Source organism: Theropithecus gelada, chromosome 1 (assembly GCF_003255815.1).
Source record: "Theropithecus gelada isolate Dixy chromosome 1, Tgel_1.0, whole genome shotgun sequence".
Taxonomy (NCBI): Eukaryota; Metazoa; Chordata; class Mammalia; order Primates; family Cercopithecidae; genus Theropithecus; species Theropithecus gelada.
This window is the reverse complement of record NC_037668.1, coordinates 185,745,887-185,768,710: the sequence shown is the minus strand read 5'-3', so window position 1 is coordinate 185,768,710 and position 22,824 is coordinate 185,745,887. Positions and strand designations below refer to the sequence as shown.

Genomic DNA, 22,824 nt, shown 5'->3' with positions numbered 1-22,824 from the left:
CAAAACTCTGCTTTCTCCTTTGCTTTCTCTTTCTTAACACCCCTCTTCTTTCTTATCTTCCCAATTCTGTCTGCCAAAAGAATAGACATTTTAGCTGCCTATTCAGACCAGGTGTACAAAATGCTACAAAAGATCATTTGATCTCTACCATGTTGGGATCTCATGAAACTTTCCCTAATGGTTACATTTGCTTCTGTATGTTTTTTAGAAAAGCAGCCACGTTTAATATTGTGAAATATGATCTGTCTCCTATTCTGCCCACCCTCTAAAGCAGTGATAAATTTCAGAGCATGCTCAGCAGAATTGGATTATATTATGCACAGTACACATGTTCATCACCAAAACTGTACTGCCTAGAATGTATGCAAGAAGAATGAATTGCTGAGGCTTCAAAATCCCAGTTCCACAGAACTGATTTTATTAGCCAATACATACCAAAGATGGGCAGAAAAAGAAGTATTATTTTTGTAGTTTTCTTTCATAATGGAAGCCTTATGCTATTACAGACTGTGGTTTTCCAGTCTTTTGATTAAGCCTTGCCAGTTGTGTGCCGCTGCAGCACCAAAGAAACTGTTTTGCAGCCTGTCACCTCCTCCGGCAGGCAGCCATCCTGGTCTCGGAGAGTGGGGTCAGCACCAGACTGGAGCAGCAGCTCTACAATATCCAGAAACTCACAGGCAGAGGCTGAAAGGAAAATCGACAAATACGAAAACCAGTTTACCGCGAGACAGAGAAACTCCTCTACTCCAGCAGTAAAGGAAAGTGCTGAGCACTAAGGAATACTGAACCATGAGCAATGTTACAGTGGCTGAAGGATGATCAGGCCTGGTAATGAGAACTGTGGTATTATGCTAGATTTTCAAGCCTTAGGAAAATCAAATTTACCTTTTTGGTTGCCTAGAAACACACACACAAACAAATATGTATTCTAAATTGTGAGACTTTTGGGCTCTAGTCTTTAAGAATGGGATTAAGGAAAAGAATAAAAAATAGTATTTAAGTATCTATTTTACTTTGATCTTTATTTCAGAATAATGATACATGTGCAGGATATGTCAAAAGGCTAAAAATACTGTAAATGTCAAATAAAATGTTTTGTTTTGTTTTTGAAGAGGGGATAAGTGGGTAAGTAACTGAACTTTACAATTTGTAAATTAAAAAAAAAAAAAAAGAAAGCTGGCCCAGTAATCAGACCATTCCTCTACAGGAACTAAAAAAAAATAAAAATTAAAAAAAAAAAAAAAAAGGGCACCAACGGGTGTCACTGATAAGCTCAAGTTCAAGGTATAGGAAGGGGAAAAAAGGGTGTAGAGATATCAAGACTTATAAATATGGTATGGTATTGCCCCAAAATGGACAAACAGACCAGAAGCTTAGAACAGAGGGTGATCTATTCTTCTGCACACATATGAAAACTTAATTCATGACAAAGCTGGCAGATCAGTGGGGAAATCAAGACCTAATGATTAGATGGTGTTGACACAACTGGACTCACTAAAGGCAAAAAGAGGTACCAGATGAAACATAAATAGCAATAAACATATAAAAAGATGAGCATTCCACATTATCAGGGAAATGAAAATTAAAACCAGGAGATACCGGCCGGGCGCAGTGGCTCAAGCCTGTAATCCCAGCACTTTGGGAGGCCGAGATGGGCGGATCATGAGGTCAGGAGATCGAGACCATCCTGGCTAACACGGTGAAACTCCGTCTCTACTAAAAAAAATACAAAAAAAAGTAGCCAGGTGTGGTGGCGGGCGCCTGTAGTCCCAGCTACTCGGGAGGCTGAGGCAGGAGAATGGCATAAACCCGGGAGGCGGAGCTTGCAGTGAGCCGAGATCCAGCCACTGCACTCCAGCCTGGGCGACAGAGCGAGACTCCGTCTCAAAAATAAACAAACAAACAAACAAAAAACCAGGAGATACCATTTCATACCCACTAGATTGGTGAAAATTAACTTTGACAATGCCAAGCACTGATACGGAATGGAGCAAGAAACCCCTTTAGATGTCAGAGTGTATACCGGTGTTGCTACTTTAGACAACACTAGAGCATTACAGGTTAAACCTAAACACACATATACCCTCCAACCCAGCAATTCTACTTCTAGTTATATACTTTTGCACATGTTCTCCAGGAGATATCTGCAAGCATGTACACAGCAGCACTGTTCACAATAGATCCCAAATGTAAATAGCCCAAATGCTCATTAATGGTAACATGTAAATAAAGTATCAATCACGTGTACAATGAAATCCTATAGAACACTGGAAACTAATGAACTATAGCTTCACACAACATGGGTTTATATACAAAACATAATGTTGAAGGGAAAAAAACAAGTGAGAAGAATACATACGATATGATTTCATTTAAACAAAACTTTGAAAACAGGTAAAACGAAAGAATATTATTCAGACATACAAATATGTGCTGAAACTACAAAGGAAATCATTAATATAAAATTTTGGATAGTTGTAATCTCTCAAAGATTACCACTAGGGAAGGCCATATGATTTGAGAGGCATGCACAGAAGGCTCAAAGATATTTGTGATGTTGTATTTCTTAAGCTAAGTAGTGGGTAAATTTTTAAAAGCTATGTTTAAATTCTTCATATATATTTTATATACTCTTGTGTAGCATGATTATCACACAACACAGTGTGTGGGGTTTTTTGTTGTTGTTGTTTGTTTGTTTTAAGAAAAAGAAAGGGTATGGAGCTGAATTTCACGGACTTTTTTTTGAGACAGGGTCTGGCTCTGTCTCCCAACCTGGAGTGCAGTGGCGAGATCATGGCTCCCTGCAGCCTTGACCTTCCGGGCTCAAGCAAATCCTCCCACCTCAGCTTCTTGAGCAGTTATAGCTATAGGTATGTGCTACCATGCTTGGCTCTCACTTTGGGAGTCTCACTTTGTTGCCCAGGCTGGTCTCAAACTACTGGGTTCAGGCAATTCTCCCGCCTTGGCTTCCCAAAATGCTGGGATTACAGGCATACACCACTGCACCTGGCCCTATAGCCCTTTTATTGAGCACATACTGTACCAGTCCTGTCAGGAATACAGGTAAGATTTCTGCTCTTGAGAATGGATTGTAAATATGTAAATAACCAATTCTAACACAAAAGAATGAATAAGTGCTGTGGCAGAAATACATACACTGCAAAGGCAGGGAGGAAGGAGGAGACTGAAGGATCAAAAACACTACAAATTCATAGTAAGATGTAAGATGAGCTTTGAAGGATCGAGCAAAATTCCTGAGAAGGAAAGGCATTGCAGAATGTGAAAATACCACTAGCAGAGGCATGACAAGGTATGCTGTTAGAACTGTCTCTGCTTGCTCAGGGAAGCAGTACAAAGAGTTGAAAGTACAGAGGTTGGATTGAAGTCAAATTATCTAGGGCCTTGAATCGGTCACACTAAGAAGTTTGGGTTTTATCAAGTGATCCACAGGCATTTATGTGGAGTGGAGTGGCATAATTTGGCAAGCACTGATCTGATTTCTGTCCCTATAGTTTTGTCTTTTCCAGAAACAGAAATCATATAGCATAGTCTTTTGTATCTGGTCTCTTTCACTTAGCATGTTGCTTTCGCGATCCATCCACACTGCTTCAAGTACCAGTTCTTTCCTTTTGATTGCTGAGTAGTATTCTACTGTATGGATGTATGCAGCCATCTGGGCTGCTTCCAATTTTTGGCATTATGAACAGGGATCTTATGAACACTTGGGTAATCTTGTGGGTAAATAGGAGAACTGCCGAGTCATATGGCAAGTCAATGTTTAACTTTCCAAGAAACTACCAAACTTTTCTAAAGTTTTCATTCACACCAATAAGTATAAATTCCAGTTGCTTTGCAGCCTTACCAGCACTTTACTATTATTAAAAATATTTTTTAGCCATTCTAGTTAGGTCTATGGCGGCTTTTCATTGAGATTTCTAATTTGTACTAATGTCTAATGATGAACACTTCTCATGTGCTTATTTGCCAACTGTCTTTGGTGATTTATCTGTTCAAATCTTTTGTTCCTTTATTAATAAGGTTGTCATTTTCTTGTAAGAGGTCTTTATATGTTGTGGATACAAAGTTTTTTTTCTCAAATATATGTTTTATAAATATTTTCTCCCAGCATGTGACTTGTCATTTTTCTTAAGAGTATCTTGAAGAGCGGAAGTTTTTAATTTTGATAAAGTGTAATTTATTTTTCTTTTATGGTTTGCGCTTTTTGTGTTCCATCTGAAAACACTGCCTACACCAAGATCACAAAAATATTCTTCTAGTTCTTTATCATTATTCCTCTTATGTATACATCTAAGATCTTACTTTCCCAGTTAATTTTTGAGTAGGCTTCAGGCTCACCTTTTTGTTTTGTTTTGCATTTGGATGTCCAATTGTTACAACTCTATGTATTGAAAAGGCTATTCTTCTCTCCGCTGAATTTTATGTCGGCATTTTTGTCAAAAATCAGCTGACCATTTAGATTAGATCTATTTCTAGGTTATTTATCATGTTCCTTTGATCTATATACCTGTTCTTATACCAATACAACATTGCCTTGATTTCTGTACTTTATAGTTAAGTCCTGAAACCAGTGTGGGGCCTCCAACTTTATTCTTTTTCAAAGTTGTTTTGATTATTCTAGGTCCTTTGCTTTTCCATATAAATTTTAGAATCAACTTAGAAGTTTTTACAAAGATCCTGCTGGGATTCTGATTGGGACCCCGCTGAATCTATGGATCAATTTGGAAAGAATGGACAGCTTAACAATACTGAGTCTTTTGATCCACGAACATTGGTATCTCTTTCCATTTAAATTTTCCTTAATTTCAATAATAATTAGGAATTCTACACATACAAATCTTACACTTATTTTGTTTGATGTATCCCTAAGAATTTCATGTTTTTGAGGCTACTGCAAATAATATCTTTTAAAAATTCAATTTACTGTAAGCATAAAGAAAAACAATTAAGATTTGTATACCAGCCTCAGTGTTTTTGAATTTTAATTTTCAATTGTTCATTACTAGAATACAGGAAAACTCTTCATTTATATATATTGATTTTATGTCTTGTGAACTTGGTGAACTCACTTATTCTAGTGTTTTTTTTTTTTAATAGATACTTGGGGTCTTATACATAGATGGACACATCACGTATGAAAAAAGGAAGTTTTATTTCTTCTTTTTAAAACTACATGGCTTTCATTTCTTTTACTTGCCTTAATGCATTGCTAGAACTTTCAATACAATGTTGGATCAAAGTGGAGAGAGTGGATATTTTTGTCATCCACAGTCTTATAGGGAAAGCATTCAGCCTTTCATCATCAAGGATGATATTAACTGTCAATTTTCTTAGGCTAAAGAAATTCCCTACTATTTCCTATTTCTACTTTGCTCTGAGTTTTTGTTGTTGTTTTAATCATGAAGGGAAGTTGAATTTTGTTAGCCTTTTCTACATAAATTGATCTAATCACGTTTTGTTTTTTTGATCTGTTGATATGGTGAAATACTATGGTTCCCAACTGCCAAACCAACCTTGCATTCCTAGGATAAACACACTTGCACAAAATTTATTAATCTTTTTGTATTTACTAGGTTCAATTTGCTAACATCTTATTGAACATTTTTGCATCAATGTTCATAAGGAATACTGGCCTGTAGTTTTCTTTTCCTCTAAGGTCTTTGTCTGGATTTGGTTATCAGGGTAATTCTGGCTCCACAGAATGAGTTGGGCAGTGCTCCCTCTTCTTCTATTTTCTTGAAACACTTGTGTGTAGATTTTTTATTTTTATTTTTTATTTTTGAGACAGAGTCTCACTCTGTTGCCCAAGCTGGAGTGCGGTGGCGCAAATGGCATGATCTTGGCTCACTGCAAACTCTACCTCTCAGGTTCAAGCAATTCTCCTGCCTCAGCCTCCCAAGTAGCTGAGATTACAGGTGCCCACCACCACGCCCAGCTAATTTTTGTATTTTTAGTAGAGACAGGGTTTTGCCACGTTGGCCAGGCTATTCTCAAACTCCTGACCTCAGGTGATCCGCCTGCCTCAGCCTCTCAGAGTGCTGGGATTACAGGCGTGAGCCACTGTGCCCAGCCAATTTCATCCTTAAACACTCAGTAGAATTCACCAGGGAAGTAAACAGGGCCTGGAAATCTTGTTGTGGGAAACTTTTTAGCTACAAATTCAATCTCTTTAATAAATATAGGGCTATCGAGATTTTCTATTTTTTATTTTTGTTTTTTTAAGATGGGGTCAGGTTATGTTGCCCTGGCTAGAATGCAGTGGCTATTCACAAGCATGATCATAGTGCAGTGCAGCCTTGAACTCCTGGCTCCAAGTGATCCTCTTCCCCAAGTCTCCCAAGTAGCTGGGACTAAAGGCGTGCACTTCTATTTCTTTATTTTTTTTATTTTTTATTTTTTTTTGAGATGGAGTCTGGCTCTGTTGCCCAGGCTGGCGTGCAGTGGCACGATCTTGGCTCACTGCAATCTCCGCCACCCGGATTCAAGTGATTCTCCTGCTTCAGGCTCCTGAGTAGCTGGGATTACAGGTGTGTACCACCACACCCGACTAATTTTTGTATATGTAGTAGAGACAGGGTTTCACCATATTGGCCAGGCTGACCTCAAACTCCTGACCTCAGGTGATGTGCCTGCCCCAGCCTCCCAAAGTGCTTGGATCACAGGTGTGAGCCACCACGCCTGGCTTTCTGTTTCCTTTTCAGAAAACTTTGGTAGTTTGTGTTTTTAAAAAAATTTGTCCTGGTCAGGTGCGGTGGCTCATGCCTGTAATCCTAGCAGTAGCACTTTGGCAGGCCGAGGCAGGCAGACTGCCTGAAGTCAGGAGTTTGAGACCAGCCTGGGTAACATGGCGAAACCCTGTCTGTACTAAACATACAAAAATTAGCTGGGCATGGTGACACATTCCTGTAATCCCAGCTACTTGGGAGGCTGAGGCAGGAGAATTGCTTGAACCTGGGAGGTGGAGCCTGCAGTGTGAGCAGGCTGAGATCGCACCACTGCACTGCAGCCTAGGTGACTGAGTGAGACCCTGTCTCAAAAATAGTAATAATAATAGTAATAATAATAATTTGTCCATTTCATCTAAGTTATCTATTTCATTGGTACAAAATTGTGTGTAATGTTTCCTTATTTGCTTTATAATATCTTTAGGATATGTACTGATATCCTTTCATTCCTGAAATTGGTAATTTGCTTTTTTTTTCTTTTTTTTTTAGTGTCACATCTCACTTTGTTCCTTAGGTTGGACTGTGATGGCACCATCATAACTCACTGCATCATGGAACTCCTGGGCGTAAGTGATCCTCCTGCCTCAGCCTCCTGAGTAGCTGGGACTTACAGGCTCAAACAACTATGCCTGGCATGTTTAAACATTTTTTTTGTAGAGATGGGGTCTTGCTATGTTGTCCAGACTGGTCTTGAACTCCTAGTCTCAAGTGATCCTTCCGCACTGGTCTCCCAAAGTGCTGGGATTACAGGTGTGAGCCACAGCAACCAGCCTGTTTCTTCTCTTTTTTTTTCCTTCCTTGGTCTGGCTAGAGAACTATTATAAACAACCAGTTTTTGATCTCACTGATTTTCTGTTTTCTGGTTCTCTATTTCAATGATTTCTGCTCTGATCTTTCTTATCGTTTCACACTTACTTTGGCCTTAATTTGCCCTTCTTTATTTGAGGTAGAAGCTTGGATCACTGATACGAATTCTTCTTTTCTAATAATAGTATTTAATTTCCTTTAAAGCACTGGTTTAACTGCATCCCACTTTTTTTTTTTTTTTTTTTTGAGGTGGAGTCTTGCTCCGTTGCCCAGGCTGGAGTGCAGTGGTGCAATCTTGGCTCGCTGCAACCTCTGCCTCCCTGGTTTAAGCGATTCTCCTGCCTCAGCCTCCTGTGCATCCATCCCACAAATTTTGACAGGAGTGTTTTCATTTTCATTCAGTTCAAAATATTTTATATAGGCATAACTTATTTTATTGTGCTTCATTTTACTGTGCATCACAGATAACTGCCTTTTTTTTTTCAAATTAAAGATTTGTGGCAACATTATATTAAGCAAGTCTATCGGTGCCATTTTCCCAACAGCATTTGTTCATTTTGTGTCTCTGTGTCACACTGTGGGGATTCTCACAAAATTTCAAACTTTTCATTATTATTTCTGTTGTGAGGATCTATGATAAATGATCTTTGATGTTACTATTGTAATTGTTTTGGGGTGCCATGAACTGCACTCATATCATATGAACTTCATCGACCAATGTTGTATGTGTTCTGACTGTACCATGGAGTAGCCAATCCCCCATCTATCCCTCTCCTTGGGTCTCCCTATTCCCTGAGACACAATATTATTGAAATTAAGCCAATTAATAACCCTACAATGAACTCCAAGTGTTCAAGTAAAAGGAACAGTCACACATCTCTCATTTTCAATCAAAAGCTAGAAATGATTAAGCTTAGTGATGAAGGCATGTCAAAAACCAACATGGGCTAGGCTTTTGTGCCAGTCAGCCAACTTGTGAATGCCAAGTGAAAGTTCTTGAAGAAAATTAAAGCACTATTCCAGCGAACACACAAATGATAGGAAAGCAAAACAGCCTTATTGCTGATTTAGAAAAAGTCTGAGTGGTCTGGGTAGAAGATCAAACCAGCCACAACATCCCCTGAAGCCAAAGTCTAATCCACAGCAAGGCTCCAGCTCTTTAATTCAATGAAGACTGAAAGAGATTAAGAAACTGCAGAAGAAAAGTTAGGAGTTGGCAGAGGCTGACTCATGAGGCTAAAGGAAAGTTGTCCCCATAAAATAAAAGTGCAAGGTAAAGCAGTAAGTGCTGATGCAGAAGTGGCAGCAAGTTATCCAGAAGATCTAAGATAAAGATAATTGATAAGGATGGCTATACTACACAACAGATTTTCTTTTCTTTTTTATTAGACAGAGTTTCACTCTGTTGCCCAGGCTGGAGTGCAGTGGCGCAATCTTGGCTCATTGCAACCTCTGCCTCCTGGGCTCAAGCGATTCTTGTACCTCAGCCTCCCGAGTAGCTGGGATTACAGGCCATGTGCCACCATGACTGGCTAATTTTTGTATTTGTGGTAGAGAAGGGGTTTCACCATGTTGGCCAGGCTGGTCTCAAAATCCTGACCTCAAGTGATCCGCACACCTGGGCCTCCCAAAGTGCTGGGATTACAGGCATGAGCCACTGTGTCCAGCCAACAGATCTGCAATGTAGGTGAACCAGCCTCATATTGGAAAAAGATGCCATCTAGGATTTTCATAACTAGAAAGGAGAAAACAATGCCTGTCTTCAAAGAACAGGTGAACTCTTGGCCAGGCGCAGTGGCTTATGCCTGTAATCCCAGCACTTTGGGAGGCTGAGGTGGGTGGATCACAAGGTCAGGAGATTGAGACTATCCTGGCTAACACCGTGAAACTCCATCTCTACTAAAAATGCAAAAAATTAGCTGGACATGGTGGCAAGAACCTGTAGTCCCAGCTACTTGGGAGGCTGAGGCAGGAGAACAGCTTGAACCTGGGAGGTTGCAGTGAGCTGAGATCGCGCCACTGCACTCCAGCCTGGGCAACAGAGCGAGACTCCATCACAAAATAAATAAATAAATAAATAAATAAATAAATAAATAAATAAATAAATAAAAGAACAGGTGAACTCTCTTGTTAGGGGCTAATGCAACTGATTACTTTAGGTTGAAGACAATGCTCATAAACCATTCCAAAAATCCTAGGGCCATTAAGAATTATGCTAAATCTACTCTGCCTATACTCTATAAATGCAACAACAAGGCCTGGATGATGGCATATCTGTTTACAACATGGTTTACTAAATATTTTAAGCCCACTGTTGAGACCTACTACTCAGGAAAACAGATTCCTTTCAAAATATTACTGCTCATTGATAATGCACCTATTCACCCAAGAGCTCTGATGAAGGTGTACAGAGATGAATGTCAGCAGCTGAACTGGGTTTGGGTTTGCTGTTGTGACAGATAAGTTCAGTGCATCATTGCCTTCAAACTCCTCCAGTGATAGGATGCTGCTACCTTATGCTTAGTGTGGGGCTAGGGTGCTAGGGTTCCCCCCACCAATGTTGTTGCTCCACCCTTAGCTTTCAGCAGTCTCTGCATGTCCGTACCACAGAGGAAGTCTCTCTCTCTCTACATTCTTGTCCCTCCTCCATCAATGGACTACTTTTGCTTATTACTCAGGGCTCGGCTCATGGCAGGAGTAAGATGGAGTTCTTTGTCCTTTTGGGCTGGTCTCAGTCTTAGGCAGGACCTCAGGGATGGTGATTTCTCATTGTTTCTACACACCCCTCCCCCAAATGTCAGCCAAACTCTGCGGTGTGTGTGTATGTGGTGTTGGTAGTGGTGGGTGTCTTGGGTGGGACAGACTTTCCTGCCCTGCCTTCAGTGGTGGGGGAATCTCTGCTTTATATCACTGCAGAGTCCTAAGTTCAGGGCTTTCCTGTCCCTCCCTGAAGGCAGATTTTGCTTTTACTCTAACTTCAAAAGCAGTAGATATCTACTTGAGCCCAGAAGCAGCAGCAGGGGAGGCCAGAAAGGCTTTCAGCTCCTCCTCTATGGCTTAAGGATTTGGCTTTGAATGAAATAAGAGTTTAGCATTGTACAACATGGTGGCTATAGTTGATAATAATTTACTGTATTCTTGAAAATTGTTGAGAGTAATTTTAAGTGTTCTCACCACAAAAAATGGTAAGTATGTCAGGCAATGCATCTATTAATCACCTCGATTCAGCCATTTCACAATGTATACATATTTTAAAACATCATGTTTTGAAACATATACAAGGTTTATGTGTCAAAAATTTAATTAATTTAAAAAGAAGGATACAGGGAAGTGGAAATGTTTCATGCCTGTGTGCCACTGGAGGTTTTCTCTCTTCTAAAGAAATTTGTCTCATGAGCACTCAGTTAGTGAAAAAGAATGCAACTGAGGACTCCTTTTGGGTCTCAGGCTCCCAGTTACTCTGAAATGTCATGCTAGCTCACTTTAACAATTTGCTAATCTTAGCTGTTTTCTTCCTACCTATTTTGATGGTGGCTGCCTCTTCTTCAAAGAAGAAACAGTTTGTGTGTCTTATAGGGGCTTGTCACTCTTTGAATTCAGTTTATTTGGCTGCCATGAAACCTCTGCTGTCTGATGTGTTCACAAAAAGTTATGATTTTGTAGACTATCTTTTTCTTTTGTTAGGGTGAGAATGAAGTTCTCTTGCAGTTTACTACATCTTAATAGTGGAAGCAGAACTCCCCAGGGGTTTGTTTTAAATGATTTAGCAGTGATATTTCTTCTTTTGCTCTCAAACGGTACTTAGGTAAAGATAAAGCAGTTTCTCTGGTTCCCTTGACCATCTTTTGAGTGGGTGCTTCCAGCTCAGAGTTTCATGGTTATGTGCTGTGAAGTGTGCACAGAGCCGACAGCCAAAACCCGGTTGTGACAGGTACTTGGGATAGATTTTGTGATCCTTTACGTTACTTATCCTGATAAGCTTAGACACCAAACTCTAATCCATAACCACATAAGCTCAGAGGTGCCTCTAAGTGAACCAAAGTAGAGGGTAGATTTTTTTCTGAGCTAAAATCAGACCATTTATGAACCCTATCTCTGCCTTCAGTGTTGTGGGGTTTCTTAGAAGGCTACCAAGGTATAGATATTAATATTTGATGAATGGAGAACAGGAGAAAATGCAGAGGGAGGCAAGAATTGCCTATTCCAACCCCAGGGGCACTGCTGATTGGCTGAGATCATAGTTTTGGGTAGCTCCTGAGACTCAAGAGCTATTCTGCATCTTGAGGGATGCCACAGACAGGGAGGAAGAGATGGTATGATCTTTACCAAGGCCGAGGATTCAAGAGAGTGTTTAGGATTATAGTATCTTTTTGAGAATTTAAAATTGCCTCCCAAAATAATTTTATTATTATCATTTTTTGAGACAGAGTCTCTTGTCGCCCAGGCTGGACTGCAATGGCACGATCTTGGCTCACTGCAACCTCTGCCTCCTGGGTTCGAGTGATTCTCCTGCTTCAGCCTCCTGAGTAGCTGGGATTATAGGCGTCCACCACCAAGCCCAGTTAATTGTTTTTGAATTCTTTTGGTAGAGATGGGGTTTCACCATGTTGGCCAGGCTGGTCTCAAACTCCGGACCTCAGGTGACCCACTTGCCTTGGCCTCCCGAAGTGCTGGGATAACAGGGATGAGCCACTGTGCCTGGCCCAAAGATAATTTTAGCGAACATTTTAATTTTAAATTTCTAAAGGGTTTTATCATGAATCACTGTATACCAAATTGGATTAAAATGAAAGACAATCTCCTATAAAATACAACAAAGTTGAAGACACACTGCCTTATATCAAATAGCTGTGAAAAAAGGCTATTTATCCTGGATAGAACTAGCTACAAGACATTTATATTTTGAACAATAATGATTTGACCTTTACACTGCAGTTATTAGTCTCAACTTACTGTAAGAAACACGTAGGTTTTAAAATAGGACCTTTAGCAGTATCACAGGAATAAACTTCCCATTGTATAAATCTATAATACACAATAATAACTATCATGATCTGTCAGATCATGCTTGGCTCAATTCTAACCCAACAGTTACACAAGAAGATCAGGGCTAAGTAGATGTGTGCTATGGCTGAAGACACAAAAGATGGCCATCTCAGACAAAGGGACATTAATTACATTTATGCTGTATGATGATGTGACCATTCCAGTGGTGAGGTATGATATAATCTATGGGCACCAACCCATATCTTAGGTATGGAGTTTAAGAAATTAAGTTCCACATCTAGGGAACTCAACCAGCTATGAAAATGCTACCCGAGGCTAATAATAATTCCCTAACTTGACAGATGTGAATGAAATTTTAGCTCAGGTCTAACTATGATGTGAGCTATAAATTTGGAATTTAAGGTTCAAAACAGTAATTCAGAGCCAGAAATATGGCATTCATATGAAAGGAGTTCTATTAACAAATGCCTGGGAGTTATGCAAAGACAGACTTACATGACAGCATAAACAACTTATAGATAAAAAAGATTGAGACTGAGTAACTTAAAGGACAGGAGTCCTTTAAACCACACAAGTACATCTTATCCTGATATGAGTAGGCCACTTGCAGTATCTCTTGGAGATTCACTGTTGAGATGCATCCATTATGTTTATGTTAGCACAGAGCCTACTTGCACATATAGTTGCCCAAAAAATAGCTATTGAAAAACTATGCTTTGTACCCTGCAATGGAATGCTGAACTACTTGAGTATATGAGTATAGGCTTCTTTTTGTATTATCTTCTTCATCTAGCGTAATGCTGGGCACTTACTATTTGCTCAAAATTCATTAGTTAATTGATTTCTCTGCCTTTGGCATCTTCAGTGAAACACAAGTCACAACGTAGAGTCGCCTTTCAGAAATGTGTACTCTGCCCACCCTTTCAAAACAGACAAAGGCAAAGAACATGAGAGAGAATTGAGGAGGAAAGGGTGCTAACATTTTACCAAATTAATGAGGGGATATACTGGTGCCCACAATGTGCTGGGAAATACAAAAACAGTCATAAGCCCATCTTGGAAAAGCTTGAGCAAGTCTATAGGGATTAGAACAGTTGCTGAATTTATGGTACCCTGGGAACCTCTATTTGTCAAGTGCCATAGAGGCAGCCCTGACACGGGCACAGGTGAAGATGAATTTCCATTCAGAGCAGTGAGCCTTCTGACTCCATTAATCCTCAGGGTTTTGATGATGAATTTCTTTCTTTTTTTATTTTATTTATTTTCACTCTAATGCCTCCTCCCACTGCCCTGTAACAGTGTGGAGGTAACAGAACAGATGGTGCTTTGCGTGGAAGACCAAGGGCTCATGAGGATACAAAGCCTGCCCACTCTGAAATCACATGACTGTACGTGCAAGGAAAAGCCTTGATTTCCCCTGGGAGACACAGATGCAATGATATTAGTATTCCCAATGGAGGAAGAGGGGAAGGCTAACAGGCCATTTATAAGGAAGACCACACTTATACCAATATACTCTTCAGCAAGGACCATGTTTAATCACAAAATAACAGGAGGACCAATATCTGAAGATTCAAAAAAACTCAAGTAAAATATAGGCATATAAGGGTTTTAGTATGCTGCCACACAAAGCCCATTTAGAATGAACTAGTAAGGACGTATAGTAGTAGAATACTGGCCTCTAGTTAACCTGCGATTGGCTCTGACCCAGTTTTAATCGGAAGAAGCCAGGATTTACAACCTGCTTAAGGATGGAGTTTGACAACTGCTATAATCAGAAGAGCTGTCAACACAAGGACAGCTGTCAAGCCCAACCATAATTCATAAAAAATAATAGCTAAGTCCCCAAAGACATCCCCAACACTGTCTGCACTCTCTGGATTTAACGATACTTATAGTTTTATGAAAGTTCCAAGAGTAGGTTAAGAGTCCTTAAATAAAATAAAATCAACAAATAGTAACTGACTGCCCACTAAATAAAAAGCGTTACATAATATTAAGTGATTAAATGAATAACAAATATGCCCAGCAGATTCTCTGGCATATAATAGGTGCTTAATAAATGATGATGATTATTATTACATGCAAGACTGTTTTGACTACCTTAAAAACTTGCAAGAATCCAGTGACCTAGTGAAAAATTATAAATTAAAAATAACCCACTCCTATAAGTGATTATGAATTAAACTTAAAATAGTAATTTTTATTAAACATTCCTGAATTGTCAGAATATTTTAATTTTATATATTTGTAATGCCAGAACTTTTAGGGATATTTAGTATTTGATTATCTTGATTTTAACATATATGTCATTTGTTTTGTTCTTTCCATGATGATTAAAATAACGTGAGAGAAATAGAAGTTCTAGATCAATTTTAGGCAAGATTTCCGAATCAGGGATGATTTTTATTAATGTATAAACTCTTAGTGAACAGAAATAAAAAGATAAAAGCACACAGATAGACAGAAATATTGATATACATTTACTCCCAAGTACAGTCTTGAAAATTAGCCTTGAATCACTGACCAAGGTAACTAATAAGAAAAGATTTTTTAAAATTTCATTTGTATAAAAGATTATCTTCCACAAAATAATGTCTTCCTTAAAAAGACAGCAGGACTGTAATTATTTATGGAACTGTGAAAAGAGGTCTGGATGTAGAATCAGAAGACCTGTACAAGTGTCTTGGCTCTGCTACCTACACTTTGGATTACCATGTCAAGGTAACATCTCTGAACTGTAGTTTTTCATCTAAAAATGGGAGAAGGTAGTACCTAGCTCAAACATTTGTAGAAAAGGCTAAATGAGATTTTACACAGAAACAATAACATCGCTACTGTACATCTGCCTAGGTTTAGACTTTCTTGGTGTCTGTATACTTTTTAAAGAGTATAAAATGTACACAGAAGAGTACCAAAATCATATACAGTTGAGCCTTGAACAACATGGGGTTAGGCGTGCCTACTCCACATGAATTAGAAAAGCCACATATAACTGCTGACTCTCCAAAAACGTAACTACTAATATTCTATAGCTGACTAGAAGCCTTATCAGTAACAGAAACTGTCAGTTAACACATATTTTGTATGTTATATGTCTTCTTAACAATATGGTAAGCCATAGAAAAGAAAATGTTATTAGGAAAATCATAAAATACATGTATAGTACCTGTACTGTATTTATTGATGCTGTATGTTTATGTTGCCTGTTTCCAAGATGAATCATCTGTCTGAAATGGTGGCAACTGCGGTGGCAGAACTCAAGTTATGGTACATATCAAGCAACTTAACTTTTTCTTGTAATGTCATACTTCTCTTCTCGGGAGCACTTTCAACATCACTAGTGGCATTTTGTATGGGCCTCCTTGTGTTATTCAAGGTTTATCGTAGTGTACTAACACACAAAAATACACAAGAACTGCGAGATCACTTTTTTACTGTGATACACAATTTACTGGAGAGACAAACTGCTCACGTAGAGATGACCAGCATCACCTGGCACTTTAAGCACAGACTGGCAACACTTGAGCTCACTGTAATAGCAACAGGAGGTGTACACAAAATTATTACAGTAGAACAGTATGTACTACAGTTAATTTTATGCAGTTATGATTTAATATTGCATCTTTAGATTCGTTTACATTTGTCTCAAATTTGAATGGTGCCATGAATGGTCTGTGTTTATGTGTATAAGTTTTGATAAATTTTAACTTTTCATAATATGTTTGTGTATATTTTATGATGGTAAATGAAACAGACTAGTATCTACATATATTTTATGCATTCATCATGTAAGTAACTTTTCCTTAATTTTTTTGATATTTCTAGGACGCAAAATTGAGTTTTTTTCAAGTTGTCGCAAATCTCTGAAATATTTTCCAATATATTTATTAAAAAAAAAAAACGCTGCATATAAGTGGACCCACACAGTTCACACCTATGTTGTTCAAGGATCAACTGTATATAAATTTTTTAAAGGAAATTTATCCATGTGACTAGCACATATCAACAATCCGATCATTATTAGACTTTCAGAAGCACCCGTGCCCTGTTAACCCCTTCTAGTTGCCTGTTACCTGCTTACTTCATCCAAGGTAATCATTATCCCCTTTACTAATGCTAGAGATAAGTTTTTCCCATTTGTGACCTTTATATAAATGGAAACCATACTGTATGTACTGTTTTGTGTCTGGCATCTCAGCTCAATAGCATGCGTAAGATTCATTTATGTTATTGCATGTAGATGCAGCTCATTCTCATTGCTGTACAGTATTCCACCAAATGAATATCACAGATTATTACTAACCAGAGCTCATAATTCCTGAATCTGAAGATCCCAATGTTTAAATCAATTCTAGGAATTATTAGTAAATATATCGTCAAATATTAATTTTTCCCAATCTCTCCTTCTGGAACTCCTATTAAAAATACTGAACTTGGCTGTTATCCAAAAGACAAGCAATAATAAATGCTGGTGAGGATGTGGAGAAAAGGGAGCCCTTGTACACTATTGGTGGGAATGTACATTAGTACAATCACTATGGAGAACAGTTTGGAGCTTCCTCAAAAAACTGAAAATAGAGCTACTATACGATCCAGCAATCCCAATCCTGGGTATATACCCTAAAAAAGGAAATCAGCATATCAAAGAGATATCTGCACTGCCACGTTTGTTGCAGCACTATTCACAATAGCCAAGATTTGGAAGCAACCTAAGTGTCCATCAACAGATGAATGGATAAAGAAAATGTGATACATATGCACAATGGAGGACTATTCAGCCATAAAAAAGAGTGAGATTCTGTCATCTGCAACAACATGGATGAACTGAAGGTCATTATGTTAAGTGAAATAAGCCAGGAACAGAAGGGCAAACTTCACATATTCTCACTTATTTGTGGGGGCTAAAAATAAAAATGGAAGCTACGTAGATAGAGAGTGGTGGGATGGTTACGAGAGGCTGGGAAGGGTTGTAGGGACATGGGGGTGGAAATGGGGATGGTTAATGGGTATAAAAAAAATTTTTACAAAGAAAAAGACCCAGTATTTGACAGCACAACAGGATGACTATAGTCAGTAATAATTTAATTGTATGCTTCAAAATAACTAAAAGATTGTTTGTAACACAAACGATAAATGCTTGAGGGAATAGATACCCCATTTATCATGATGTGATTATTACACATGGGATCCCTGTATCAAAGTATCTCATGTACTCCATAAATATGTATCTACTATGCACCCACAAAAATTAAAAATAAAAAAATTAGGCTAGGTACAGTGGCTCATGCCTGCAATGTCAGCACTTTGGGAGGTCAAGGCAGGCTGATCACTTGAGGCCAGGAGTTTGAGACCAGCCTGTTCAACATGGTGAAACCCTGTCTCTACTAAAAACACAAAAACTAGCTGGGTGTGGTGGCTGGCGCATGCCTGTAGTCCCAGCTACTCTGGAGGGTGAGGCAGGAGAATCACTTGAACCCGAGAGGCGAAGGGGGCAGTGAGTCGAGATCACACCACTGCACTCCAGCCTGGGTGACAGAGCTAGACTCTGTCTCAAAAAACTAATTAAGATAAATAAATGCTGAACTTTCTTGTTCCACTCTTAATGTCTCTTTACATTTATAATTTCTTTACCTTTCTGTGCTGCCTTTTTGGCAATTTCTTTAGACAAATGTTTTCACCAATTTTTTTTTAACTTGTGTCAATTCTTCACTTTAACCTATCCATTGTAAATTTTTTTTTTTTTTTTTATTACATAGTTCTATTTGGTTCTCTTTCAAATCTGCCTGTTCTTTTTTGGAATGTCTTGTTCTTGTGTTTTTGATTCCTTCATTTTATACAGACTTAGTCTGATCATTTTTATCCAACTTTTACTGAAGTTCCTCAAAGTCTATTACTATAGTTTACTGTGTCTGCTGACATTCACTCAAGTGTATTTTGTAATTTTGGATTGTGAACTTATTATCAGTGGGGCTTCATTCTGGAGGAACTTTGTACTGTATAGGTTGAAGATGTGTTTCTCAAGAGAAGTTTAGCATTCATCAGCCTGGTACACTTATGTTAATTTCTTGACTTGAGGATTCCTGAAATAATCAGAATATAAATGTGAACCCCAAACTTATAGGGCTTTTGTTTCCACCCAAATGCTAGTCTGAAGCAGAGAAGCTTCTCTGTCTTCTTTTTTACCAATAGGTCAACTTGTTCTAATCTCTACCCCTTTGCCTCCTCTTTTAAACCAAGGATATATATATAGCCTTTTGAAGGTCCTGGCTCATGTGCAGGATCTCAGTTTTGAGTCCTGATTACTTCTAGTTCAAGAGGCCTCATTTCCAGGTTGCACTGGCATTGAAATCCAAGCCCAGAGTTCTCCCAGATATGGTGTTTGCTCACCCATTTACCGCTATAGATACTGGGTTCTTTATTGGGTGGGAAGTAAAGGAATCTGGGGACATCTCTTATCTTAAAAAGAATGATGTATTTTATCCAGCAAATAGTAGGCATTCAAATATTTGTTGAATGAATGAAATATAATTAAGAAGGTGTATCATATTCATAGTACTAATAGAACCTATGACACTTAAATTTAAAATAATTTAATTTTTGAACACATGATATATGCATATAGGTCCAATGCAGAAGTTATAAAAGGGTTTACAGAAAAAGGTTTTCATCTTATTCTTGTATTCTAGCCCCACAGCTCCTCTTCCCCAAGGCAATTAACATTATTAGCTTTTTATGTATCCTCCCAGAGATATATATTTACTAGCAAGTATGTATAGATATATTCATGGCAGCACACTATATACACTGTGCTAAACCTTAATCTTTTTGTTCAACAATATATGTTATGAGATTTTTCTGTACCAGTACATAAAGAAAATGGAGCTTATTTGAACCCAGTCAGAAATGCCTTTTGAAAAATCCCTACCCTGTTGCTATCTATAAATGCATTTTAAATACATCAAACTTAAATGGACACATTCCTACATCCATAAAGGCATTCACTCCTAATGGTTAACTAGGGACGACAGAGTGACTCATCTAAATTCTCAAGGGCACATTCAATCTGGTTTAGCTGTTGCTACAGTTTCTGAAAGGGAGAAATGAAAGGAAAACACAGCACATGTCACAGAGAAGGCAGTGAAAAACATCTGAATGAGGGAACGAAAGAAGGAAGAAGGGGATGGAAATAAGAGCTGATTCAGCAGGGCATGTGGGTGCATTGGCAGTGGTTGTCTTTATAAACAGAGCAGTGAACTCTAGACTGTAGGGCAAATATTTTGGAGTAAAAGAAGGCTGGCCTCTCGAAGCAAGGCATCAGGAAAAATGAGTAGCCTTGAATTTTGTGCTAAAGACCTCACAACCACTGTGAAGAGTTTATTTTCCCTCTTTTTTGACTCTCCGGTTATTTGACTTAAGCCTGGTTATCCCAGATTGCAATCATAGCTGTGGGGATGGCTGAGACAAATTTCTTCTGGGTGGAAAATTAGGGTTTAGAGCAGCCAGCTCTTGATAATACAGAAGGAGTCCTATCACAGAAATACTATATAAATACGTTTGAGGAGTAAGTGATGTGAATGCTGTGGAAGGAGGTATGGGAAAGCATTAATTTTTGTCTTTTCCTAGTAAACACAGACATACAGGTTTGAATTTCCAGTTCCCTTAGGCAAGCTTGTTAATCTCTTCAATTTTAGGTTGCCTCATTTATAAAAAACAGTAACTACTACATATGCTTTGGGAGGCTGACATGGGAAAATTGGTGGAGGCCAAGAGTTTGAGACTAGCCTGGGCTAGATCCTGTCTCAACAAAAATAAAATAACTTAGCCAGGTGTGGTGGTGCATGCCTGTAGTCCCAGCTGCTTGGGAGGCTGAGGTGGGAGGATAGCTCAAGCCCAGGAGTTCAAGGCTGCAGTGAGCCATGATTGCGCCACTACACTCTAGCCTGGGTGACAAGAGTGAGACACCGACTCACAAACAAACAAACCCTACTACAGGTATATTTATAGACAGGAGCTTACAGATTAAATAGTTTATTATTTTACTATTTTATATGCTCATTTTAATGGTTCTTTCAAAGGCATTTGATACCATAAAATATGTATTTGTATATGCATATATGTATATATGTGCAATTTCAATGAACAAATATTGCAAGCATGGCATGCAGAGGAATAGAGGCTAATAAAACAAGCTGTTGACTACTACAAATATGCTGCAATAAAGGTTCTAAATCATGTTTCATTATACACATGTTCAGGAGTTTTTCTCTGGTATATGTCTAGAACTAGAATTACTGGGTTGTAGAGTATGTGTACCTTCAACTTTACTAAATCTTACCAAACTGATTTCAAAATGGCTGTATGTAACAGTTGACACTCTTATCAGCACTGTATGAGAATTCTTGTTGTTTTATAGCCTAACATTAATATTTGTAGACATTTACATGTTGCCAGTCTGATCGGTATGAAGTTGTATCTAAATGTTTTAATCTGCATTCCCCAATTAATTATTGTTGGGAGACAATTCTTGAAGGGTCTCTTGCATTTCTGCATGTCTTATGTACAAAGGTACATAAGGTACAAAGGTACATAAGATGTGCAGAAGACATAAGACAGCTTTTGTTCTAGACTAACTTTCAAGGATGTTTGTGTAATGAACAGATTTGACAACAGAGATAGTGTTTCTTTCCAGAACAGAGGGCAGGTTTGTTTACCATCCAGAATAATAAACATAATACCTCCTCCTGAGCAAAGGTTTGCTTGCAGCCCTAATCTTATAAAAGATTAGAGTTCCCTAAGATCACGATTCCTAAGCCATGACACACGGTGAATGCAGTATCTATGTGGACCTCTCCGCGTCGCTTTGGTGGGACTTTGGAGGCAAGAGGAAATGACAAAAACATGAAGCTTATGCTGCTTGCTGTGCCATGGATAATAAAGTCTTTTGTCTCTAATTCAAAAGTTTTGTGTCTTTTGCCAGCAACCATAAAACAGTCAGGCCAACTTGCTAGCTTGTAAGCAAAATACAACCTCACACGATTCATAGTTCTTTCTTTTTTACTCTTACTTTTTTTTTTTTTGAGATAGGGTCTTACTCTGTCAAGCAGGTTGGAGTGCAGTGCCATAATCACAACTCACTGCAGCCTCCAACTCCTGGATTCAAATGATTTTCCTGCCTCAGCCTCCCAAGTAGTTGGGATCATATTTGCCCAGGACAGCCTTAGCAAAAGGTAGCTGGAGGCAAGGTGGAAAATGTTTGTCCTGCTTCTTCCAGGAAGAAAGTCCTCTGACTATGAGCTGGGAGGAGAGGGAGCTCTGTGTTCCTGGCATTGTGGAGTGGAGTCTCCACATCACTGAGCTGGGAAGAGAGAAAGGAGGGAGTGATCTTGGTTCAAATACCACAAAGTTTTCCTTCCTACCAAATTTTTGTAGATTTTCTTGAATAGATGTCTCTTCATTTGCTTTTTGTCCTTAGTACCATTTCCAGAAGCTATTAAATGTCTATAGTTCCAAAAATAATTTTTACCAGTTTGACAAGGGAGCTTATCAGTGCAGCTTCTCACATTGTCATGTTGGAAGTCAGTCTCTGCCTTCACTATCATAGCTGTAAAATAACATCTTGATATTTGGAAGAACAAGTCTTTCTTTCTTGCTTTTCTTCAAATTGCCTTAGCTATTCCTGGCTCCTTTATCTTCCATTTGAATTTTAGGGCAAGTTTGTTAAACTCCACAAAGTATCTGCTGGAATTCTTATGAAGATTCTCTCTATTTGTAGTTTGACTTGGCAGAAATGATCTTTATGAAATCAAGTCTTCCCATTCATTAACATGGATTATTTCTCCTTCTGCTTAGGTCCTTTAAAAATGTCTTTTAAAAATTGTATTTTTTTCTATGATGGTTTTACATGCCTTTTGTTAGGTTGAGTCCTAGGATTTTGTTGCTACTGTAAATAATATTGGAAAAATGTTTAAAAAATTTTTTACCTTTTTACACTAATGTTTAAGACTGAACTTAAAAAACTAATGCATTCAGCATCCTTGCTAAATTGCATAGTTTTTATAATTTGTAGAGTTTCTTGGATTTCTATGTAGCTAACTGTATTGCTTGAGAATGATGATGATTTTGTTTTATCCATCTCATGTACCTTTTATTTATTTTGTTTTTCATTTTGTGTTATCTACAATTCTAATACAGTATTGAAGAGAAACAGTTATGGTATGCATTTTTTCTTGTTTTGGATTTTAAAGAAAATGCTTCACACATCCCA

General features: G+C 38.3%; 1 protein-coding gene across 1 annotated transcript in view; it reads right to left on the bottom strand.

Annotated features, from left to right (window-relative positions):
- Positions 1–395: 395 nt before the first annotated feature.
- The window catches only part of ACBD6 (acyl-CoA binding domain containing 6), a 208,926-nt gene continuing 186,497 nt past the window's right edge, over positions 396–22,824 (bottom strand). The window contains exon 8 of the mRNA XM_025364516.1: positions 396–684. Within this exon, the coding sequence (XP_025220301.1) occupies positions 530–684 (155 nt within the window). The 3' untranslated portion in view covers positions 396–529. The remainder of the gene's footprint in view (positions 685–22,824) is intronic.